The sequence below is a fragment of the Glycine soja genome, chromosome 12 (genome assembly GCF_004193775.1).
Source record: "Glycine soja cultivar W05 chromosome 12, ASM419377v2, whole genome shotgun sequence".
Lineage (NCBI taxonomy): Eukaryota > Viridiplantae > Streptophyta > Magnoliopsida > Fabales > Fabaceae > Glycine > Glycine soja.
Window position 1 is genome coordinate 36,002,415 of NC_041013.1, and position 19,293 is coordinate 36,021,707.

At 40.7% G+C, this 19,293-nt stretch overlaps 1 protein-coding gene across 5 annotated transcripts; it reads right to left on the reverse strand.

The window, feature by feature from the left end:
- Positions 1-209: 209 nt before the first annotated feature.
- On the reverse strand, positions 210-6,490 carry LOC114379947 (1-acyl-sn-glycerol-3-phosphate acyltransferase 1, chloroplastic-like). Of its 5 annotated transcripts, none has more exons than XM_028338790.1 (8): positions 6,248-6,490; positions 6,104-6,147; positions 5,840-5,900; positions 5,389-5,550; positions 4,884-5,290; positions 4,631-4,732; positions 1,263-1,557; positions 210-585 (listed from the first exon to the last, which is right to left on the reverse strand). In XM_028338790.1, exons 1-7 carry the CDS (start codon positions 6,297-6,299, stop codon positions 1,345-1,347), a joined length of 1,041 nt encoding a protein of 346 aa, XP_028194591.1. In that variant the 5' UTR covers positions 6,300-6,490; the 3' UTR covers positions 210-585; positions 1,263-1,344. The 5 variants fall into 5 exon arrangements, with proteins under 5 accessions (XP_028194591.1, XP_028194590.1, XP_028194592.1 ...); XM_028338789.1 differs by having other exon boundaries at positions 5,840-5,927; XM_028338794.1 differs by lacking the exons at positions 210-585; positions 1,263-1,557 and adding exons at positions 2,392-3,900; positions 4,041-4,210 and having other exon boundaries at positions 5,840-5,927.
- Between the last annotated feature and the right edge of the window lie 12,803 nt (positions 6,491-19,293).

Sequence of the window (19,293 nt, forward strand, 5' to 3'; positions counted from 1 at the left end):
AGCGGAAGAAGTGGGGTGTTGGGTGCACCTTTTTTATTTAAAATAAAGCCAAGGACAATTTTGTCCATTCACCCTAATTGTTGGGTGCACCAACAATGTTGTTGGGTGCACCAGCAATGTTGCTGGGTGCACCTAGCAACACCCATCAGGTCCTTGACCTTCCGTTGGTTTTTGAGGCAATGGAAAAAAATTAAACTCAATACACCCAATAAATGAATGGAGTATTCCTTTAATAAAAGAACTTTGGTACGAGCATTCCTTTGAAGAAAGAAAACGCTTAAAAATATTCACGTGGCTTATTTTGTGAGACCATTTCTAATCAATATTAAATAAAAACAGTATTACCTCCAAAACCAACTGGCTGAACTGATTCATCTTGTTAAATATATACTAAATTGTTTGCCAAATTCCCCATAACTAGTTGAATGAATAACATTACAACACTAGTTTTGGATAACATTACTTTTTGCGACTCTCTTTGCATAACCAATTCTAACACTTATTCTACAATCCCCCCTCCCCCCGGCCCGCTCAAGCAAAATCTCAGGTGCTCCAACATCAATCAAGATGGTAAGCAAAGCATGACTGCACCACAAGAAGTAACAAAATGTTCAGTATAAAACAAAGACTATATCGCAAAATTGTAATCTTATAGCTATAACAAATAATGAATAGTCTTAAATGTGGATTTAGACTTAACTCAACCCTACAAAACCAACTTATAAAGTAGGGATTGCTCCCCACTTATATACATTATCTTTAGCCAATGTGGGACATCAACACCACTTTGCCAACAATTATCTAGGGCCTGGGGGTGACCACGATTAAGGTGGCTTTTCAACACTCCTCCTTCCACTCAAGGCTCCCGCTGCCGCTTGGAGAGTGACAAACATGGGAGGCCCACTAATGGATGATAGGCTGTGATACCATCTAGAGTTTTAGGGAATAATGAACTGATTTTTTATATTGCACAATACTGAGAACACACGCACACACATCTATAGCTTTATAAGCTAATTTAGGAAATAAAGTTACAGCCTCTTGAAATCAGATGCCAGAAATTATGGGATATTTCCTAATTTAAAATCCCTGTAATTATGAGATGTTTCCTAATTTACTAAACCTATATTAATAGGAAACAAATACAATAGCTCACAAACCAGAATAAATCAATAATGTACGCAATAGTGAAGTGTACTTGATACAAGATACTAATATCCCTATTCCCTAATCAGGGAAGTGACATGCATTTGATTATTTACCTTCTCAGTTCACTTCATGGCAGAGGGGGGGCTTTCAGTCTCGTGAAATTGAAATTAAAAGAACTCATTTATAGTATATTTCTCAGCTTTGAGTCAGCACACTTGCTATTGTCTTCCTAGCCTCTTTGCATAACATGTCAGGATCCTTTCCAACAATAGGTTTATGTATAACCACTTTCACAGAACCTATGTTCACTATTCCCTCCTTTCCTGCAGGCATGATTTGACCAGTTCCAATAAGGGTAATTGGTACTACTGGTGCATTTGTCTTTGCAGCAACACTGAAAGCACCCTTCTGCACATCCCCCAAGGAAAGTTACAAAAGAATTAAGTTAGTTCACAGATATGAAGACAAAATATATATAAAGAAGAAAATAAAAGAGTAAAAAATAATTTATCTCAATTTGAATATTGACATTCCATAATCATCATATAGGCTGGGGAGCAGGTTCTATTTTTTAGTGACAGCTTAGATGAGTTCATCATATTGCATGATTTGTAGTCCTGTAAAAAGGAGAAGAGGAAGACCAAAAACGACATTGGAGGAAATCATCAAGGGATTTCAGACCAATTAATATTCTTGAAACTTTGGTTTATAACCATTCCAAATGATGTCATGTGATCCATTTAACCATTCCTGAAACTCTGGCTTTGTTGTTGTTAGGTGAGTCAATCATGTTGAAACTTGACCTAATACCCCGCGGGTTGGTTTTCAATCATCTTGTGCTGGATCTGACAGAGGAATATATCAGAGACAGCTGTTAAACAACCATTAAATCTGTCCACAACACTACTCTAAGGTCAATGTGTCACCCTTGGTCACACTCCCTATCTAGGTGCAGTAAGCATCCTCCAAGCATGTTATTCCCAGGCAAAGACAAGAACGTACGATAAAGAGACCCCAACAAAATATAAATTCAGTTCATTTTTGTTAGATTCATCTTAAAACCAATTGGTATTAAGTAAAGTTGTCCAACAAATGTAGGGCCAATTTGTTTAAACTTATTTGTTAAAATAAGCGCTTATTTGTCAAGAAGTGGACACACTTATTCATGAGCTCTGCCCTTTTTTCTTAATAACATAAAAAATAAGTCATAATCACAATTGTTTGAGATAGAACACCAATTCATAATAAACTGATAAAATATAATATTGAACACTAATATCACTCACAATACAATAATACACTTGATGTCCCAGGAGACAAAAGTCTCCTATAGAGAATATGCTCTGTCCACAAGCTGCAAATAACTACACACTTCATAATTACACAGCCTATAATCAGATACATTCTAATACATAACTGGCAGCAGTTGTTTCCTATACATTACTGGCCATCATGCAATTTTTAATATAGAACTGCTTTCTATATAAAATAGCTAATACAGAATCAGCTATTTTCTATCACATGTACTCCTAATAATTAACTACCTCCAATCCATTAATGGATCCTTTCCTAACTAACATGAATCTTAGTTCCCATCATCACCGCTTGCTGAAAAATCAGCCTTGTCCCTAAGGTTGAACGTAGGAAATGAGTTCTTCCCCGTTATATTTATCCACTTCAATTGCTTTTCCATCATCATTTAGGGCTTCATTTTCTCCCAGAACTAGAATTTAGAAATCACAATTGTTTCTCTTCTCCACACTAAAGAATAAAAACCCTTGGTTTTCCTTTTTATCAATTCTTGGTATGTTACATGGCACAGGCAAATGCTTTTCATGCCAAAATTACACCTATCTCCATACATATTTTGCCCAGAAGATTCTGAACTTCGAAGAAATTTTTTGTTATGTGCATTTCTGGATAACCCAGTTCAAATTTCTGAATTTTTTCCTCCATCCAAATTGCTGCTCTCTTAGATGAGACAGTTACAGAACTTGAAACAATAGTAGGTCCCAGTTTGCTTCCTCCCATGCTGATGCTGCTCTTCAATGGCCTCATTGTAGTGCTGAAAATGCTATCACCATTTTGCCACCCATAACTACCAACAAATGCAGGCAGATCTGAAATATTCGGCTCTATATCCCAGGGAAATTGCATGCCCTGAAGCTGAGATTGAGGTTTCAAGGTATGCAGTTTCCGTTTAATGTTAAGTTGTAACAAGTCTTCTACAAAATAACCCAAGTATTGGTCCTCTAGCAATTTCCTATTAGGAAGACAAGAATATAAAAGCTTCTATACAGTCATCAACAGTCCCTGTTTGCTTCAAATCTTTCATCTTTACATAAGGATTTTCAACATTTCTCCCTCCAAACCTTGCAACAAGGCTACCTTAAAATTGTCCTAAGCCAAAGGTGCCTCAGTTACTCTTATGTATTGTTTGGATTGATGGAATTACAAAAGGAAAAAAATAATTTCTTTTTAATTGTTTGGTTAGAGTAAAAAGAGAATGAAAAGAAATTGGCTAAATTACTAAGCATACAACTTTACCCTTTAAATATTATAATATTATAATTATAATAATAAAAAAAGCACAACCAAAGTTTGCTTCTACATGGCCTGTTCATCTCTCTCTCTCTCTCTCTTTCTCTCTCTCTCTCTCTCTCTGAGTTGCTGAAATTGCATATGCCATGTCATTGCTTCTACTTTTTTTTGCTGCTTTTATTTTGAGACTCCTTTCCATTTTGGCCTTGTCTGTGACAGTAGAAATTATAAAGTGTTTAGTTGTTCTCAAATTGGTGAAGGGCAATGCCACACAGATCGAAGGGTGCTTCAACTTTTGTGGGAGCACAAGCTAAAGGAATTCACAGTACTAACAAGAGAAACATTCTTACAGTGACTCAACAGCCTCTCAATAATGGAAATTTCCTTAAATGTCCTATCTTTTCTTCCCTGCTAGCATCAATTTTAGCTTCCAGCCTTCAAGTTTTTCCTCAAACAAATACATACTCTCGATCACCTTAGTTGAGCCGAAATGATGAATTCACTGGCCACAGAACCTCCTCTTTTCGATTCAGCAGGTCGGACCAAAATGATAGAACACCAATTGATAAATGAATAAAATATAATATTGAACACAGAAATCACACACAATACAAAAATACACTCGCAGTCCTAGAGACAAAAGTGTCCTACAAAGAGCATTCTCACTCCATATGCGGTAACTAACTACACACTTCCTAATTACTCAAGCTATTACCAAAGCTATTATACATACAGTTTATAATACAGAACTGCTTTCTAATACAACAATGCTAATACAAAATCAATTATTTTTTTATCACATACACTCCTAATAATCAACAGCCTCCAATTCGGGATCCTTTCCTATCTAACTTGGATCTATGTGTCCATCAGTTTGCTTCTTAAATCATAATTATATATAAAGATGATAATGATTACAAAATTTTTTACACAAACTCACCTTGAATGTGCCTAGTCTTCCATCTTTACTGCGTGTTCCCTCTGGAAAGAAAAAAACAGAGGCTCCTTTCTTGATAAGATCCATGCATCGTTTAAGGCAGTCCTATATGTTAAGAAGCAAACAAAACCATGACTTCAAGGTTATTGGTATCATTTAATCCAAAGGGGGAAAATAATTTCACAAAAAACACTGACTTCTTATTAAGAAGAACTAGTTAAAATTAATTGTAATAATAATAATAGTGAAGGAATACCAGCTGACTTCGGCTGTCCATGCGCTTCAAAGGAATGATGCCCAAAAGAAACATCGCCCACCCAATTATTGGAAAGAGGAATATCCCAGTCTTGCTTATGAACTTAAAGCTTCTTCCTAAAGTAAGAAGAGTATATATGTCTAGAAAACTCTGATGATTTGAAACATACACAGCAGGAGTATCTGGAGGTGGCAGATTCTCCAATCCCTCAAATTTGATTTTGTAAAATGGCGCTACAGTCAGCGTAGCCCATACTTTGGCAATAAAATGATGGAACTTTCTTCGGTAGCGATCAAACAGGAGCACTGATGGATGCCCAACCAGCATCATCATAAAAAGAAATATGGCACAAAAGGCAGTGACAACATAAAAACAAACTCCCCTGACTTTAGATTCCACTTTCAGCTCTGCAATTGAGCAAAGATCCACACATGAAGAATTAAATTGGCATCACAGTTCATACATAAATCCCATAATCTAAACAAATAGAACGTCTTATGCATACCAGGTAGGAAATAGCCATCTCCAGCAGACCCAGCAGCAGTAAGTTCAGATCTTACAACTACATCTCTGGGGAATTTATTCTGAACATGCAATTTAGGACTAACAGATAACCACGCCACATTTTCATGCTTCTTGGAGATTGCTCGCAAGCTACATTGAGGAGCTATAAAGGAAAAGGAAGTCAAGACAAATATTAAATAAATAAAATTACAATCACCCATTAACCAAACGTACTAAATACTAATCTTTACACCCTCAACCACGTATCAAGAACAAACAAACAAACAAATAAATAAAATTACAATCACCCATTTACCAAATGTACTAAATACTAATCTTTAAAACCTCAACCATGTATCAAGAACAAACAAACAAATAAATAAATAAACAACAAAATTACATTAATGCAAGATATTATTAAGAATGCAAATGAGAGAGGCGCAGGCACTCACCATTGTGTGAAGTCCTCAAAATTGGGTGTTTATAAGTGGTTGTTCCTCTATGAGTACGCAACTGCAATATGAATGGGATTCCATCAAACTGAACCAAAACCAAACATACATGGGTTATAAGGTTGACTTAGTGGTGAAGGGCAAAGGGAGAGATCGAATTCCCTCCACTAACAAAAAAAAAACTAATAACCTTTGCCGATTAAAAAAAATACACATACATACATACAACATAAACAAATACAAGAAAGAATGATGAAGAATTACGTAGAGGGTAGAAGCCACCGCCAAGAATCTCGCTTCTTTGTGACCTACAAGGGAAAAGAAGGGAAGCAAATTAGTAAACAAAAACAATAAAAAAAAAAAAAAAGTTAAGAGTTAGAGATAAAAAGAAGGGAAGTTGGGACTAACGGAGATGGAGACCATGGATTGGAGAAGGGGAAGAGAGAGGAGTAACTTCCATGGCATGGAAATGGATGGATGATGACAACGACGACCAGATGCTTAGGGTTTGGTTAAATTCGATGTCGCAAATTTCAAGGTATCATCTCGTTCTTATCAATCATCATTCCTCGCCGCTTTATCTTTTGTTTCATTACCTTTGCTTTGATTCGCTTCGTTATGGAATGGAAGTATGCGTTTTTGTCACACTCTTCGTTCAGCTTATTTTGTCGCTTTTTTTTTCCTTTTTATATGGTTAAATGTAATTTTGTTCTTTTTTTATTAATAATTTTAATCATTCTATTTTAAAATAAAAATATTTATTTTTTTATTTTAGGAAATTTCTAACCCTCTATTTTAAAATAGAGACATGTAATTTTTATATTTTAAAAAATCTAAAATTTTGATTTTTCATATTTTTTAAAAAATCATAATTTTAGTTTAATCTTTAATTTTTTTTGTTTAATTTTTTATTTCTTACGTTATAATTAATTAAATCATTTTTTATGTTACCTTAAATAAATATGTTCAGTATAGGGTTCAATTAAATCAAGATAAAAGAAATAAAATATAAACAAAATAAAAATTTTGACTAATATAAAGAATTTTTTAAAATAGGAGGACTAAATCTCTCTATTTTAAAATAGAGAGACTATAATCACCGATTTCTTAAAATAGGGAGACTAAATGTCTCTATTTTAAAAATAATGATTAAAAATAATATCATCAACTTTTTTCAATAATTTTAGGTGGGCACAAGCAGGCTTTTTTATGAGTGGAAAAAGATACCGCAAGAATGAGAAATAAAGGCAGGAAAATGGAAACTATTATTGAATCCACATCCCTAGTTTTAATTATGATAAACCATTAGCAACGCAAATTGAAAGGATGATGGGTTTAAGTTTTGACTAACTTCTACTTAAGTGTTTCACTGTTAAATGTCTTAAGAAGTAGATATGTTCATTCATTTTGAAGTGCTTAGAAAGGTTGTCTCATAACAGTTGTGTCGCAACGTGCCCTTTTGCGGGCGAGCGAGGCGAGGCTCACGGGTGCGCTTTCCAAAGGAGGAAAGATGCGCGGAGTCGCCACCAACGTTTATTTGTGGAAAACGTCAGAAAAACCGAAGGAAACCGGTCAAAATGAAAATTCTAAGTTCGGGAGTTGTATTTACGTGTGAGGAAGGTATTAGCACCTCTCACGTTTGTCTCAAAGGACAACAGTCTATTTTTAAGAATTGTGGAAATTGTGTTATCTTAATTTTTAGTTCTTTTTATTTTTTGAGGTCGACAAAAGCGGGGCTCTTGCTCCTACGTACCCTCCATCATAGAGGAAATCAGACCTACGTAGTTCTTCCTTTATGCGTGAATCAAGTGATTCTTTTTACTTGAAAGGTGATCATTTTAAGGTGTTGGACCTTAAAAATGATCCATTTTACTTGGTAAGAAACTGAAATGATAAACTTTCAAAAACCCTATTTTTGCGGACGAGCTTGACTAGGCGAGTTGATTTTAGCCTTAGTTTCACTTTAGTTATTAGTCAATTCAATTAAGAATGAGAAATCCCAAAGAGAAAACGTCCGATTGATTTTTCGCTTTATTTTACTAAAAGGTATTTTTTATTATTATATTATTATTTTACCTCTTTTTTAATTTCCAACGTGGTTACGGCACGACCGAACGGTCGGAATTCATTTTAACTGAAATTAACGGATGATACAATTCAAACGATCGGTGGAAATTTATTTTATTTTTAGATTAGGCGAGAAATGACTTAAATAAATGACTTAAGCACGTCAAAAGGGGGTAAAAAAAGTGAATGAAAACGAGAATAAAAATACATGAAACAAAATGTGGACCACCACGGGTACATAGAATGAATTGAAAAGCTCGGTTCAAGGTACTTACCCGTTGAAGACTGAAGAAAACGAAGAACGAATGATGAATGTTGAAGAACGATCGAGAATCTTCGCGTAATTACTCACGGAAACGTTACGGAAGCGCCTCGGCTTGGATTTTCTTCACGGAAATAATTTTCCTCAGCAATTTCGAGAGAATAAGAAGTGCTAAGAAGGCTGAACCCCTTCTCCTTTCACTCCTCCCCCTATTTATAGCAAAATAGGGGAGGAGCTTGCCACCCAGCTCGCCCAGGCAAGCAAGGTTGCTTCCTCCAGAAGCAACAGCCTTCTGGAGGAAGAATCTGGAAGGCCCAAGTGGGCCTGATTGCTATTTGTACCCCCTTTTTACTAAATGCACCCCCTCTACCCTTTTTTGGTAATTCTTTTTCCGTAACGTTACGAAAATTTACGAATTTCGTAACGATACTTATTTTCCTTCCGCAAGGTTACGAGTCCTTACGGATTATGTATTTACTCTTTTTTTTAGTTTTTGAAGAAGTTACGAAAACTCACGGATTGCGAAAAATACCTCCTTTCGATTTTCGTCACGTCACGGAATTTTCACGGATCGCGTAAGCCTGCTTCCTTTTGATTTTCGGCACCTCTCGGGACTTCACATATTGTGCAACAAAGGGTGCCAAATATCTCGAAGCGGCCAATCAATGGTTGTATATCATCAAATTATAATCCCCGGACGAAATTAGGGTATGACAGTTGCCCCTCTTTACTTACCTCTCATCAGAGATAAGAGGAAAGCAAAGATAAGACACTGATTTCGTCCATCCTGCCCTTTCCGTGATGACGATTCTCGTCTCTACTCCTTCTTTTTTGCTGTACAATACAAAACAAAATACAAACAACAACAAGAACAACGAATATAATATACATATACACATATACACATGTTTGGCGAAGGAACCGATCCGGAAAACAACAGAAGAACATATTTCCCAGTCACCAGAGGCTTCGCGCTTGATAATGGAGGACACATGAACAGCGCTAGGCAATGACATTCATGGGGCTCCGAAAAAGGTGGAGAAGGGAGGATTGCCTTGAGGGTCCGCACTTACGCAATCATGAAACATAGCTCCAAACTCGAAGGTGGAGGACACATGAACAGCGCTAGGCAATAACATTCATGGGGCTCCGAAAAAGGGGGGAGAATGGAGGATTTCCTTGAGGGTCCGCACTTAGGCAATCATGAAACACAGCTCCAAACTCGAAGGTGGAGGACACATGAACAGCGCTAGGCAATAACATTCATGGGGCTCCGAAAAAGGGGGAGAATGGAGGATTGCCTTGAGGGTCCGCACTTAGGCAATCATGAAACACAGCTCCAAACTCGAAGGTGGAGGACACATGAACAGCGCTAGGCAATAACATTCATGGGGCTCCGAAAAAGGGGGAGAATGGAGGATTTCCTTGAGGGTCCGCACTTAGGCAATCATGAAACACAGCTCCAAACTCGAAGGTGGAGGACACATGAACAGCGCTAGGCAATAACATTCATGGGGCTCCGAAAAAGGGGGAGAATGGAGGATTGCCTTGAGGGTCCGCACTTAGGCAATCATGAAACACAGCTCCAAACTCAAAGGTGGAGGACACATGAACAGCGCTAGGCAATAACATTCATGGGGCTCCGAAAAGGGGGGAGAATGGAGGATTGCCTTGAGGATCTGCACTTAGGCAATCATGAAACATAGCTTCAAACTCGAAGGTGGAGGACATATGAACATCGCTAGGCAATAACATTCATAGGGCTCCGAAAAAAGGGGAGAATGGAGGATTGCCTTGAGGGTTTGCACTTAGGCAATCATGAAACATAGCTTCAAACTCGAAGGTGGAGGACACATGAACAGCGCTAGGCAATAACATTCATGGGGCTCCGAAAAAGGGGGAGAATGGAGGATTGCCTTGAGGGTCCGCACTTAGGCAATCATGAAACATAGCTCCAAACTCGAAGGTGGAGGACACATGAACAGCGCTAGGCAATAACATTCATGGGGCTCCGAAAAAGGGGGAGAATGGAGGATTGCCTTGAGGGTCCGCACTTAGGCAATCATGAAACATAGCTCCAAACTCGAAGGTGGAGGACACATGAACAGCGCTAGGCAATAATATTCATGGGTCTCCGAAAAGGGGGGAGAATGGAGGATTGCACAAAGCAATCACTACGCATGGCTCCAAACTCGTGGGTGGAGGACGCATGAATGAAAACGCAATTCATGGAGCTTCGAAAAAAGGTTGGCAGGACCGAATGGTCCACCGGGTTTTTTTTTCACCTAAAAAGCAAACATGCTTTTTGCAAAGAAAAATAAATCATTCGCGAGAGCACCATATCTTAGAGAAACAATATACTTGTGCTAAGGGTAATCTTCCTTGTAATCGAGAATGAAGGGCAGGATGTCAACTTTTAGCTTCTAAATGAACATGCAGGGGAAACATCGGGCCAAGCTGAAAATAAATCACTCATAGTGTATAAAACTCACACAGGCAAGTGTTTTATCCTATTCCCAAACCATGACTGCACCATGACTTTATTTTGCACACGACTTCCTATCGAATCAAAGATCAAACGTACGATCACAGACCAATAGGATTTTCTCGAGGGTAGCGTTTTTGGAGAGGAAACTGGGTGTTTCGGTATTTTCCTCTTTGTTCAGGTGGGGTGGGATATCGCCAGTCGAGAACGACCTTGAATGGCAATCTGAAGGGAAGAGACACCAAAAATGGGTTTTCCTTTGCCGGCAGTCCCTTACCTTGCTGAAAATTTATCTGGTCTAAAGATCTTCCGTTCTCTTTCTTTCATTGATCGAGAATTGCCTCTTTTCCCTTTTTACTTCCTTTCGATCTTTGATCGGGAATCCTTCTTTCCTTTCTTTTGTTCTTTTCTTTATTTTCATCTTCTTTTTTTTTCTTTTTTCTTTCTTTCCATTTCTTCCTTTTCTTTCTTTTCACTTTTCCTTCCCCATCCCTTTCTTTGGGAAATCGGGTTTTAGCATTCTATTTGCTCTCCCTTGAGGAGATTCCTCTGTCCTTTGCTTCGGGGGAAAGGATGAGGATTTCTTTTTTATAGGCCAAGGTTCAAAAAAAAGTCTAAGGTTGTGTTTCAATGGGGTCTTTTATCGTGGGAACCCAATCTTGATATCTGGGGCAAAACAAATTTGGGTGTCAAGGTGTCGGTCTCGGGCCAAACTCCCATATTACTCCACAAGGCACGCGTGACAATGATGATTTGAAAACAACGTGCAAAATTAGTCATGGCTACAGCCAGGTGGGCACTCAAGCATCCCGTTTATGGCATTGTGATACTACGGTTGGGAATTTACACAAACAGACCCAACGTTTCCCAATTATGTTCTTCTATCAGTTCAATGAATTCATCCATCCTAATCTTGGTTATTCCGGAAAATAAACTCTTAGCATCAGTCCCTTGTTTCCAGAAGATACATTTGCTCTTTACGAATGATTTATACTTCTTAACTATAACATGTCGACCTTCGCGGTCTTTCTTTCTTTTTCCTTTTTGTTTCATTCACAAAATTATACACCTGTGGTCCTTTATGAGGAAAACCTTTCTTTGTACATCTATATTCTTATACATGACAAACTTTTTATGTACTCGCATTGGAACTCTTTCTCTTTACGTCACACGGTCTATATACAAACCCTATTTACGTTCAAAGATTTTTCATTTTTCCCAACACATACTTATGGTTCACACAAAAGTTTCTTCATATACACTCGTTGCTCACACACACAAGAATTCCTTTCCACGCATCATTTACACAAAAAAAATCCATTTATACACACTTTCCTTTTTCTTTGTATACACAGACATTTTATTCACAACGCTTCTTTCTTTTTATTAGGATTTTTGGTTCATTTTATTTTTTAGGACGACGTTCCTAAATGAAAAACTCTACACGGTTCCGGAATTTCAACAAACACTATTGACAACAATGAAACAAGTACCGACGTAACAACTCAAACGATATGTATGTACAAAACAAAAGTCAAAACATGAAACAAACGTTAGTCTCTTAGTCAAACAAAAATATATAACAGGAAAAATAGAAACAAAAAGAAGTATGGATCAAGGGATCTCCCAATCAGGTGGCCCCACTCCCTCCTAAGAAATCAAGTAAATCGGTCATCTCCTCGTCCTCGCGGGCCTCATCTGCCTCGTCGGGAGCCTCTGCTGGTGCCTCTGCTGGCGCCTCTCTTGCCCGGGCCTCAGGCCATGCGACCTCTGCCCTGAACTGGTCCGGAGTAAGGCACGGAAAATAAGTAAAACCCTGGCTCTGCAGGCTGAGGCTCATCTGGTAAAGATAATCATGAGTTTGTACATGAGCCCAGTGGTTGGCCGCCTGCTGGCGAACCAAATGCCGCAAATACTGCTCTGTATCAAATGATTCGGCTGGACCAGCCTGATGAGGTGGCGGCGCGTCTGCGGCCTACGGAGCATCCCCCTGGGCCTGTCTCTGTGTGCAATACTTCTCAATAAAAGCTCGGGTGATGGGCGGCCGAATCACCTTGCTAGGTGCGACGGGGACTCCGAACGACTGGCAGAGTCCTATGATCAAGGCGGGAAATCCCAGGGCCCTGTTGGACTTATCTGGGTCTAGAGGGTGCCTGGTAGGCCCCATACCTACAAATAGATAGATGGCATCAGCGATTAACTGAGCCACGTGAATGCTCATCCGTGTCAGGATGACATACACCAGCTGACACTTCGGTAGGGGGAGGTCAGAATTATGATCGCTGGGCTGGATGTTGCTGAGCAGCAAAGTCATCCAGATCTGAGTCAGGGTGGTCATGTTGGTGCGCATGATCCGCACCCGTCTCCCGGCAGCAGTCCGGGCAAAATCCTGCCCCGGTATACATAGCAAATGGGCGATGGCCTCCTCATCGAACCCATCGGACCGGTTCCTCCTCTGGCCATACTCGCACTCCTGACCCTCTTCTAGCACTAAAGGGTATCCCAGGAACTGGCTGATAGCATCTGCATCAAACGGGATCCACTGACCCCTTACCCAGGACCTCATATCTCGCACGCCCTCCTCTGTAGGCCAAGCATTGGCATAAAATTCGAGGACTATGTCTAGATCGAACTTGGCCATGGGGGTGACCAGTGATGCCCACCGTCGGCGAACTATCTCCTCCTGGAAATCGGTATACTCGTCGTCCCTGAGCTGGATGCGTCGCTCCCGGAGAAATGACCATCCCTTGATGGCCTCGAAGCGCTGTTGGTGTTCAGCGCTCCTAAAGCGGTGACTATCATACTCGGGAGCGAAACTGGTTCCTTCGGCCGCTTTATCCTTCCTGGATCTCTTTAAGGCAAGTTTCCTCGGGGCCATCTCCTGCGAGAACAAACATTTGGAAGTTAGTTTTACAAGATAATGCTTATATTAACGCAAAAATGTCGTGCTAACCCCTCTGATTTAGACCAAACTCATGTAATCCATTTATGCACACGCGCATGTGTAGAAAATATCCTATTACCCATGTCAACATACAAGAACATCTAATATATTCTAATTGCCATACACCTATATACATTCTGAAAAAAGAAAACACACTTTCATGCTCAAAGTCTTGCGTCAAACTTTACACCTAATTTATATCTTAAACATTTGCTATCACCAACTACTTACATACATTTGAATTACACCGTACAAATTTTTATTGTTTCACTCATATTTATTTATATGCATATTGGAAAGCTAATTACATCCTGGACATATTTGCATTCATAAAGGCATTCCACGCTATCATACATTCATTTAAGAAAACAATTATTCATACTTGGCGAGGAATTTTATGCCCCTTATATTTACACATATATCTACATACCATTGAAAAGCATTTCCCACGTTACTTAGGTGCAAAGTACCAATCATGGGGCAGCCCGAATTCTTACAAGCAAGTCCCTATTTTCATGCTTTTCTAATTTTAAAACCAAATTTTGGGTTCCTAGTCATGAGCATGTTTTCTTGCATTGAAGCTAAAAAGTTTGGGTTCCTAAGCTTGGGATTGCATTTGGGCGTCTATTTCGACTTTCCTATGTTGTCACTACATACATAAAACAGCCCCACCATCCCAATTTTGCAAAATCATATTCATATATCATTGGGGCATTTCACCGAGCACTTGATGGGCGCATGTTTAGACATAAATTGCAAGAGAATGGGGGCAATGTGGCATGCCCCATTGCTTCAGAATACAACATAGGCCTAAGGCCTTCTCATTCAAATCCTCAACTCCACAAAACAAGCATGGATTCAGATGCAAATTGCTTCACGAATTTTGCAAAAAATGAGCAACTAAAGCACCAAAACACATCAATGGAGAGCCAAATAACCAAGGGAAATTGCACTTACTTGTGGGGAGTGAATTAAAGCGTGAAAAGGGAAGCAAAAACTCAACAATGGAAGCTTGGGGGCTGCTGTTCTCGTAGTTTCTGTGAGCTTGGGGGTTTTGAAGTGAGGGGGAAGAGTTTTGGGTGAAGAAAACGTTCCCCCTCCACCCCTTTATATTTTCGTACAGGGGTTGCTCGCCCAGGCGAGCTAACCTGTACTTTTTTTTTTTGAGGGGAACATTAACCATGTCTCCTCCTTCCTTATGGGTTAGCGTTTGCCCACTTGAACCTACTTAAATCAGCATTAGGTGTCGATTACTTATTTAAAACAAACAATAGTAAAAGAAATTGTGAATGCAAAGGATACTGGGTTGCCTTGCAGCGACGTTCTCTGCTTGTTTAGCGCCGGGAAGGGGCAACGATCGATCGGTCGTGACCCTATCCCCACTTGCATCCGTCCCTATGTACCTGTAAGTAGGAAACAAAAAAATCCAATGGCCAATCGTGTCCGATCATCGTCTTACCTCGGTTGATTTCCGCAATCAACTTGTCTCGACTTCTAACCGTGACCTAAGAAGGCCCTGCCCCTGTTACCACAAAATATGCATGTGTATATGCATGTATGAATGTTCCTAATGCGATGACTTTCTTAGTGAAGGCTGGTTAGATTCAATTTTAGATAAGCGTTTGGGGCACCCCATACACCGAGCGAAGAGGGCTCAAGTTATAACAAATCTAAAACACAAGGTTTGAAACCAAAGGGAGGACTGAAACCTCGCCCATTTTTTCTTTTCAAAGAAACGAGACAAATACAGTGAATGTGAATCCCTAGAGGAAACCAAGAAGAACGAGAAAAACTCAGAAATAAAAACATGCAGCGGTCCTCTCGATTGCCCCAAACTTCAAGCGTAATATCGTTTAACTATATCGGAGTTCACGGGTGAGGGCAACTCCTCGCCATCCATGTTGGTGAGTATAAGAGCACCCCCAGAAAAAGTTCTTTTCACCATGAAAGGTCCTTCATAATTCGGGGCCCACTTGCCTCGACCATCCTTAACTGCGTGGGACATCTTTTTCAGCACGAGGTCCCCCTCGTTGAACTTGCGCGGACATACCTTCTTATCGAATGCGTTCTTTACTCTTCGTTGATACAGACGCCCATGGCTCATGGCTGTCAAACGCTTACCTTCAATGAGGTTGAGTTGGTCATAGCGTGCTTGAGCCCATTCCGACTCTTCTAGGCCGGATTCTGCTATTATCCTCTAAGAAGGAACTTCCACCTCAAACGGGAGTACTGCTTCCATCCCATAAACTAAGGAATACGGTGTTGCCCCAGTAGAAGTTCGCACCGAGGTTCTGTATCTGTGCAGGGCGAAAGGCAACATCTCATGCCAATCTTTGTATGACACTGTCATCTTTTGAACAATCTTCTTAATATTCTTATTCGCAGCCTCTACAGCCCCATTCATCTTTGGCCGATAAGGGGTAGAGTTATGATGCTGGATCTTGAAGTCCTCGCACATTTCCTGCATCATCTTATTGTTCAGATTGGTACCATTGTCAGTAATGATCTTCCTGGGGAGTTCGTATCGACAAATCAGCTCCTTCTTTATGAATCTAACTACCACATTCCTTGTGACATTAGTATAAGAAGCTGCTTCGACCCATTTGGTGAATTAATCTATCGCCACAAGAATGAAGCGATGACCATTCGACGCTTTGGGTTCGATGGCCCCAATGACATCTATTCCCCACATGGAAAAAGGCCAAGGGGCGGACATAACTTTCAGAGGATGTGGCGGAACATTGACATTGTCCGCGTATGCCTGACATTTATGACATTTCCTTACATGAGCGCAACAATCGCTTTCCATGGTGAGCCAATAATAACCGGCCCTAAGGATTTTTCTGGCCATAGCATGCCCATTGGCATGTGTCCCAAAGGAACCCTCGTGGATCTCCTCAATCATGAAGTTCGCCTCTTTGGCATCTACGCATCGTAGGAGGGTCATGTCGTGGTTTCGTTTGTACAGGATGGTACCGCTTACAAAGAAACTAGTAGCCAATCTCCTCAATGTCCTTTTGTCATTGTCAGAAATTCCTGGTGGGTATTCTTTGTTCTCGACATACTGTTTGATGTCGAAATACCACGGTTTCCCATCCCACTCTTCCTCTATTGCATAACAATATGCCGGCCTGCCTTGAGATTTGAATTCGATGTACGGCAGATCCCCGTGTGGGGCAAGTTGAAACATGGATGCCAAGGTGGCTAACGCATCAGCCATTTGATTCTCTTCCCGAGGTATGTGGTGGAAGGAAATGTCGTCAAAGTACTTGGCTAACCTCAAGATGTGAGTTTGATAGGGTATCAACTTCGGATCCCTAGTTTCCCATTCTCCTTTCAACTGGCATATCACCAAAGCTGAGTCTCCATACACCTTGAGTAGTTTTACATCAAAATCAATGGCCGCCTGAACCCCGAGGGCGCATGCTTCGTACTCGGCCATATTGTTGGTACAATCAAAACCTAGCCTAGCCGTGAAAGGAATACACTGATCATCCGGGGATACAAGGACTACCTCTACTCCGTGGCCCAAAGCATTAGATGCCTCATCGAAGCAAACAATCCATTTGCCTATGTCCTCGTGTGTCCGCTTCTCTTCAAACAGGGCCATGATATCTTCATTTGGGAACTCGGGGTGCATCAGCCGATAATCCTGGAGGGGTTGCTGGGCCAAATAATCCACTAAGGCACTTCCCTTTACCGCCTTTTGGGTGACGTAAACAATATCGAATTCAGATAATAGTACCTGCCACCTAGCGATTCGTCCCGTGAGGGCCAGTTTTTCAAAGATGTATTTCACGGGATCCATTTTGGAAATAAGCCACGTGGTATGACTGAGCATGTACTGCCTAAGCCGATGTGATGCCCATACCAGAGCACAACACGTCCTTTCCAGCATTGAGTAATTCATCTCACATGCGGTAAACTTCTTGCTCAGATAGTAGATGGCTTGCTCCTTTTTCCCAGAACCATCATGCTGACCCAACACGCACCCCATAGACTCGTCCAACACGGTCATGTACAGGAAAAGAGGTCTTCCTGTTATAGGTGGCATGAGCACCGGGGGATTTGCGAGACTCTGTTTGATCTTCTCGAAGGCCTCTTGGCAGTCACTGTTCCACAGGACCGCCTGGTTCTTACATAATAGCTTAAAAATGGGCTCACAGGTAGGGGTGAGTTGCGAGATAAATCTCGCGATATAATTCAACCTGCCCAAAAACCCCCGAACCTGCTTCCCCGTGCGTGGTTCCGGCATTTCAAGGATGGCCTTCACTCTCTCGGGATCTATCTTTATCCCTTTCTGACTTACGATAAATCCTAACAACTTCCCCGACTTTACCCTAAAGGTGCATTTGGTTGGGTTTAGTTTTAATTGGTATTTCCGCAACCTTCCAAACAGCTTACGCAGATTGACAAGGTGTTCGTCCTCAGTCCGAGACTTGACAATCATGTCATCTACGTAGACCTCTATTTCCTTATGCATCATATCATGGAACAACGCCACCATGGCACGCTGATAGGTTGCCCCAGCATTTTTCAGCCCGAAGGCCATCACTTTATAGCAGAATGTCCCCCATAGGGTGACGAAAGTGGTTTTCTCTACATCTTCGGGTGCCATCTTTATTTGATTATACCCCGAGAAACCATCCATAAATGAGAAAAGGGCGAATTTGGCTGTATTATCTACCAATATGTCAATGTGTGGCAGGGGAAAATTGTCTTTAGGACTGGCTCGGTTCAAGTCTCGGTAGTCTACTCACATTCGAACCTTGTTGTCCTTTTTCGGGACTGGGACAATGTTGGCCACCCACTCCGGGTACCGCGCCACAGCTAAGAAACCTGCATCAAACTGCTTCCTTACTTCTTCTTTAATTTTTAAAGACATCTCGGGTTTCATTCTTCGTAACTTTTGCTTAACCGGGGAAGACCCAGGATTCAAAGGCAACTTATGCTACACAATGTCGGAATCCAGACCGGGCATGTCTTGATATGACCACGCAAAGACATCTTGATACTCTTCAAGAAGGGTTATCAAGCCTTGACGGATAGGCATGGTCATACCAGTTCCTACCTTTACTTCTTTCTTTTCCTCCGTGGTCCCCAAGTTTACCAATTCGGTTTCTTCTTGGTGAGGCTTCATTTCACGTTCTTCCTGAGCGACCAACCTCTCCAACTCTGGTGACAGGACGTCCTTTTCCTCTTCCTTGTTTATCGTTTGGCTTATATCTCGATCAAAATCGATTGTCAAACCCTCGTTGTTAGGATCCAAAAAGAATCGACCCTCATATCTATACCAAACAAGACAAAAGAAACAAAAACATGCAAAATGATATGAGAAAAGGTGGAACTACAAGAACAGATGAAACAAGATCTCTTTGTTTATTTAATAAGGTAGGTTTTACAAAACAAAAGAGAAAGGAAATCTATAGGCTCTAATTACATTGAATCAGCGGTATAGACTTCTGACTGGTTTATCACGCGCCAATTCCCCACTTGGGAATCGGGGTGGCATGGCTGCACAAAACTTGGTGGGTCTTGAGGGAACTCCTCTTCTATTTCGGCCACCTCCTCCTCGGACACCATTCCAGCGCTGGTGAAACACTGGCTAATACGGCCGGGCCATACCCTATCCGCCTGAAATCTTGACGGCACGTTCCTCCTCCCCGGCATCCCGGGTTCATACCCTAATCCATACT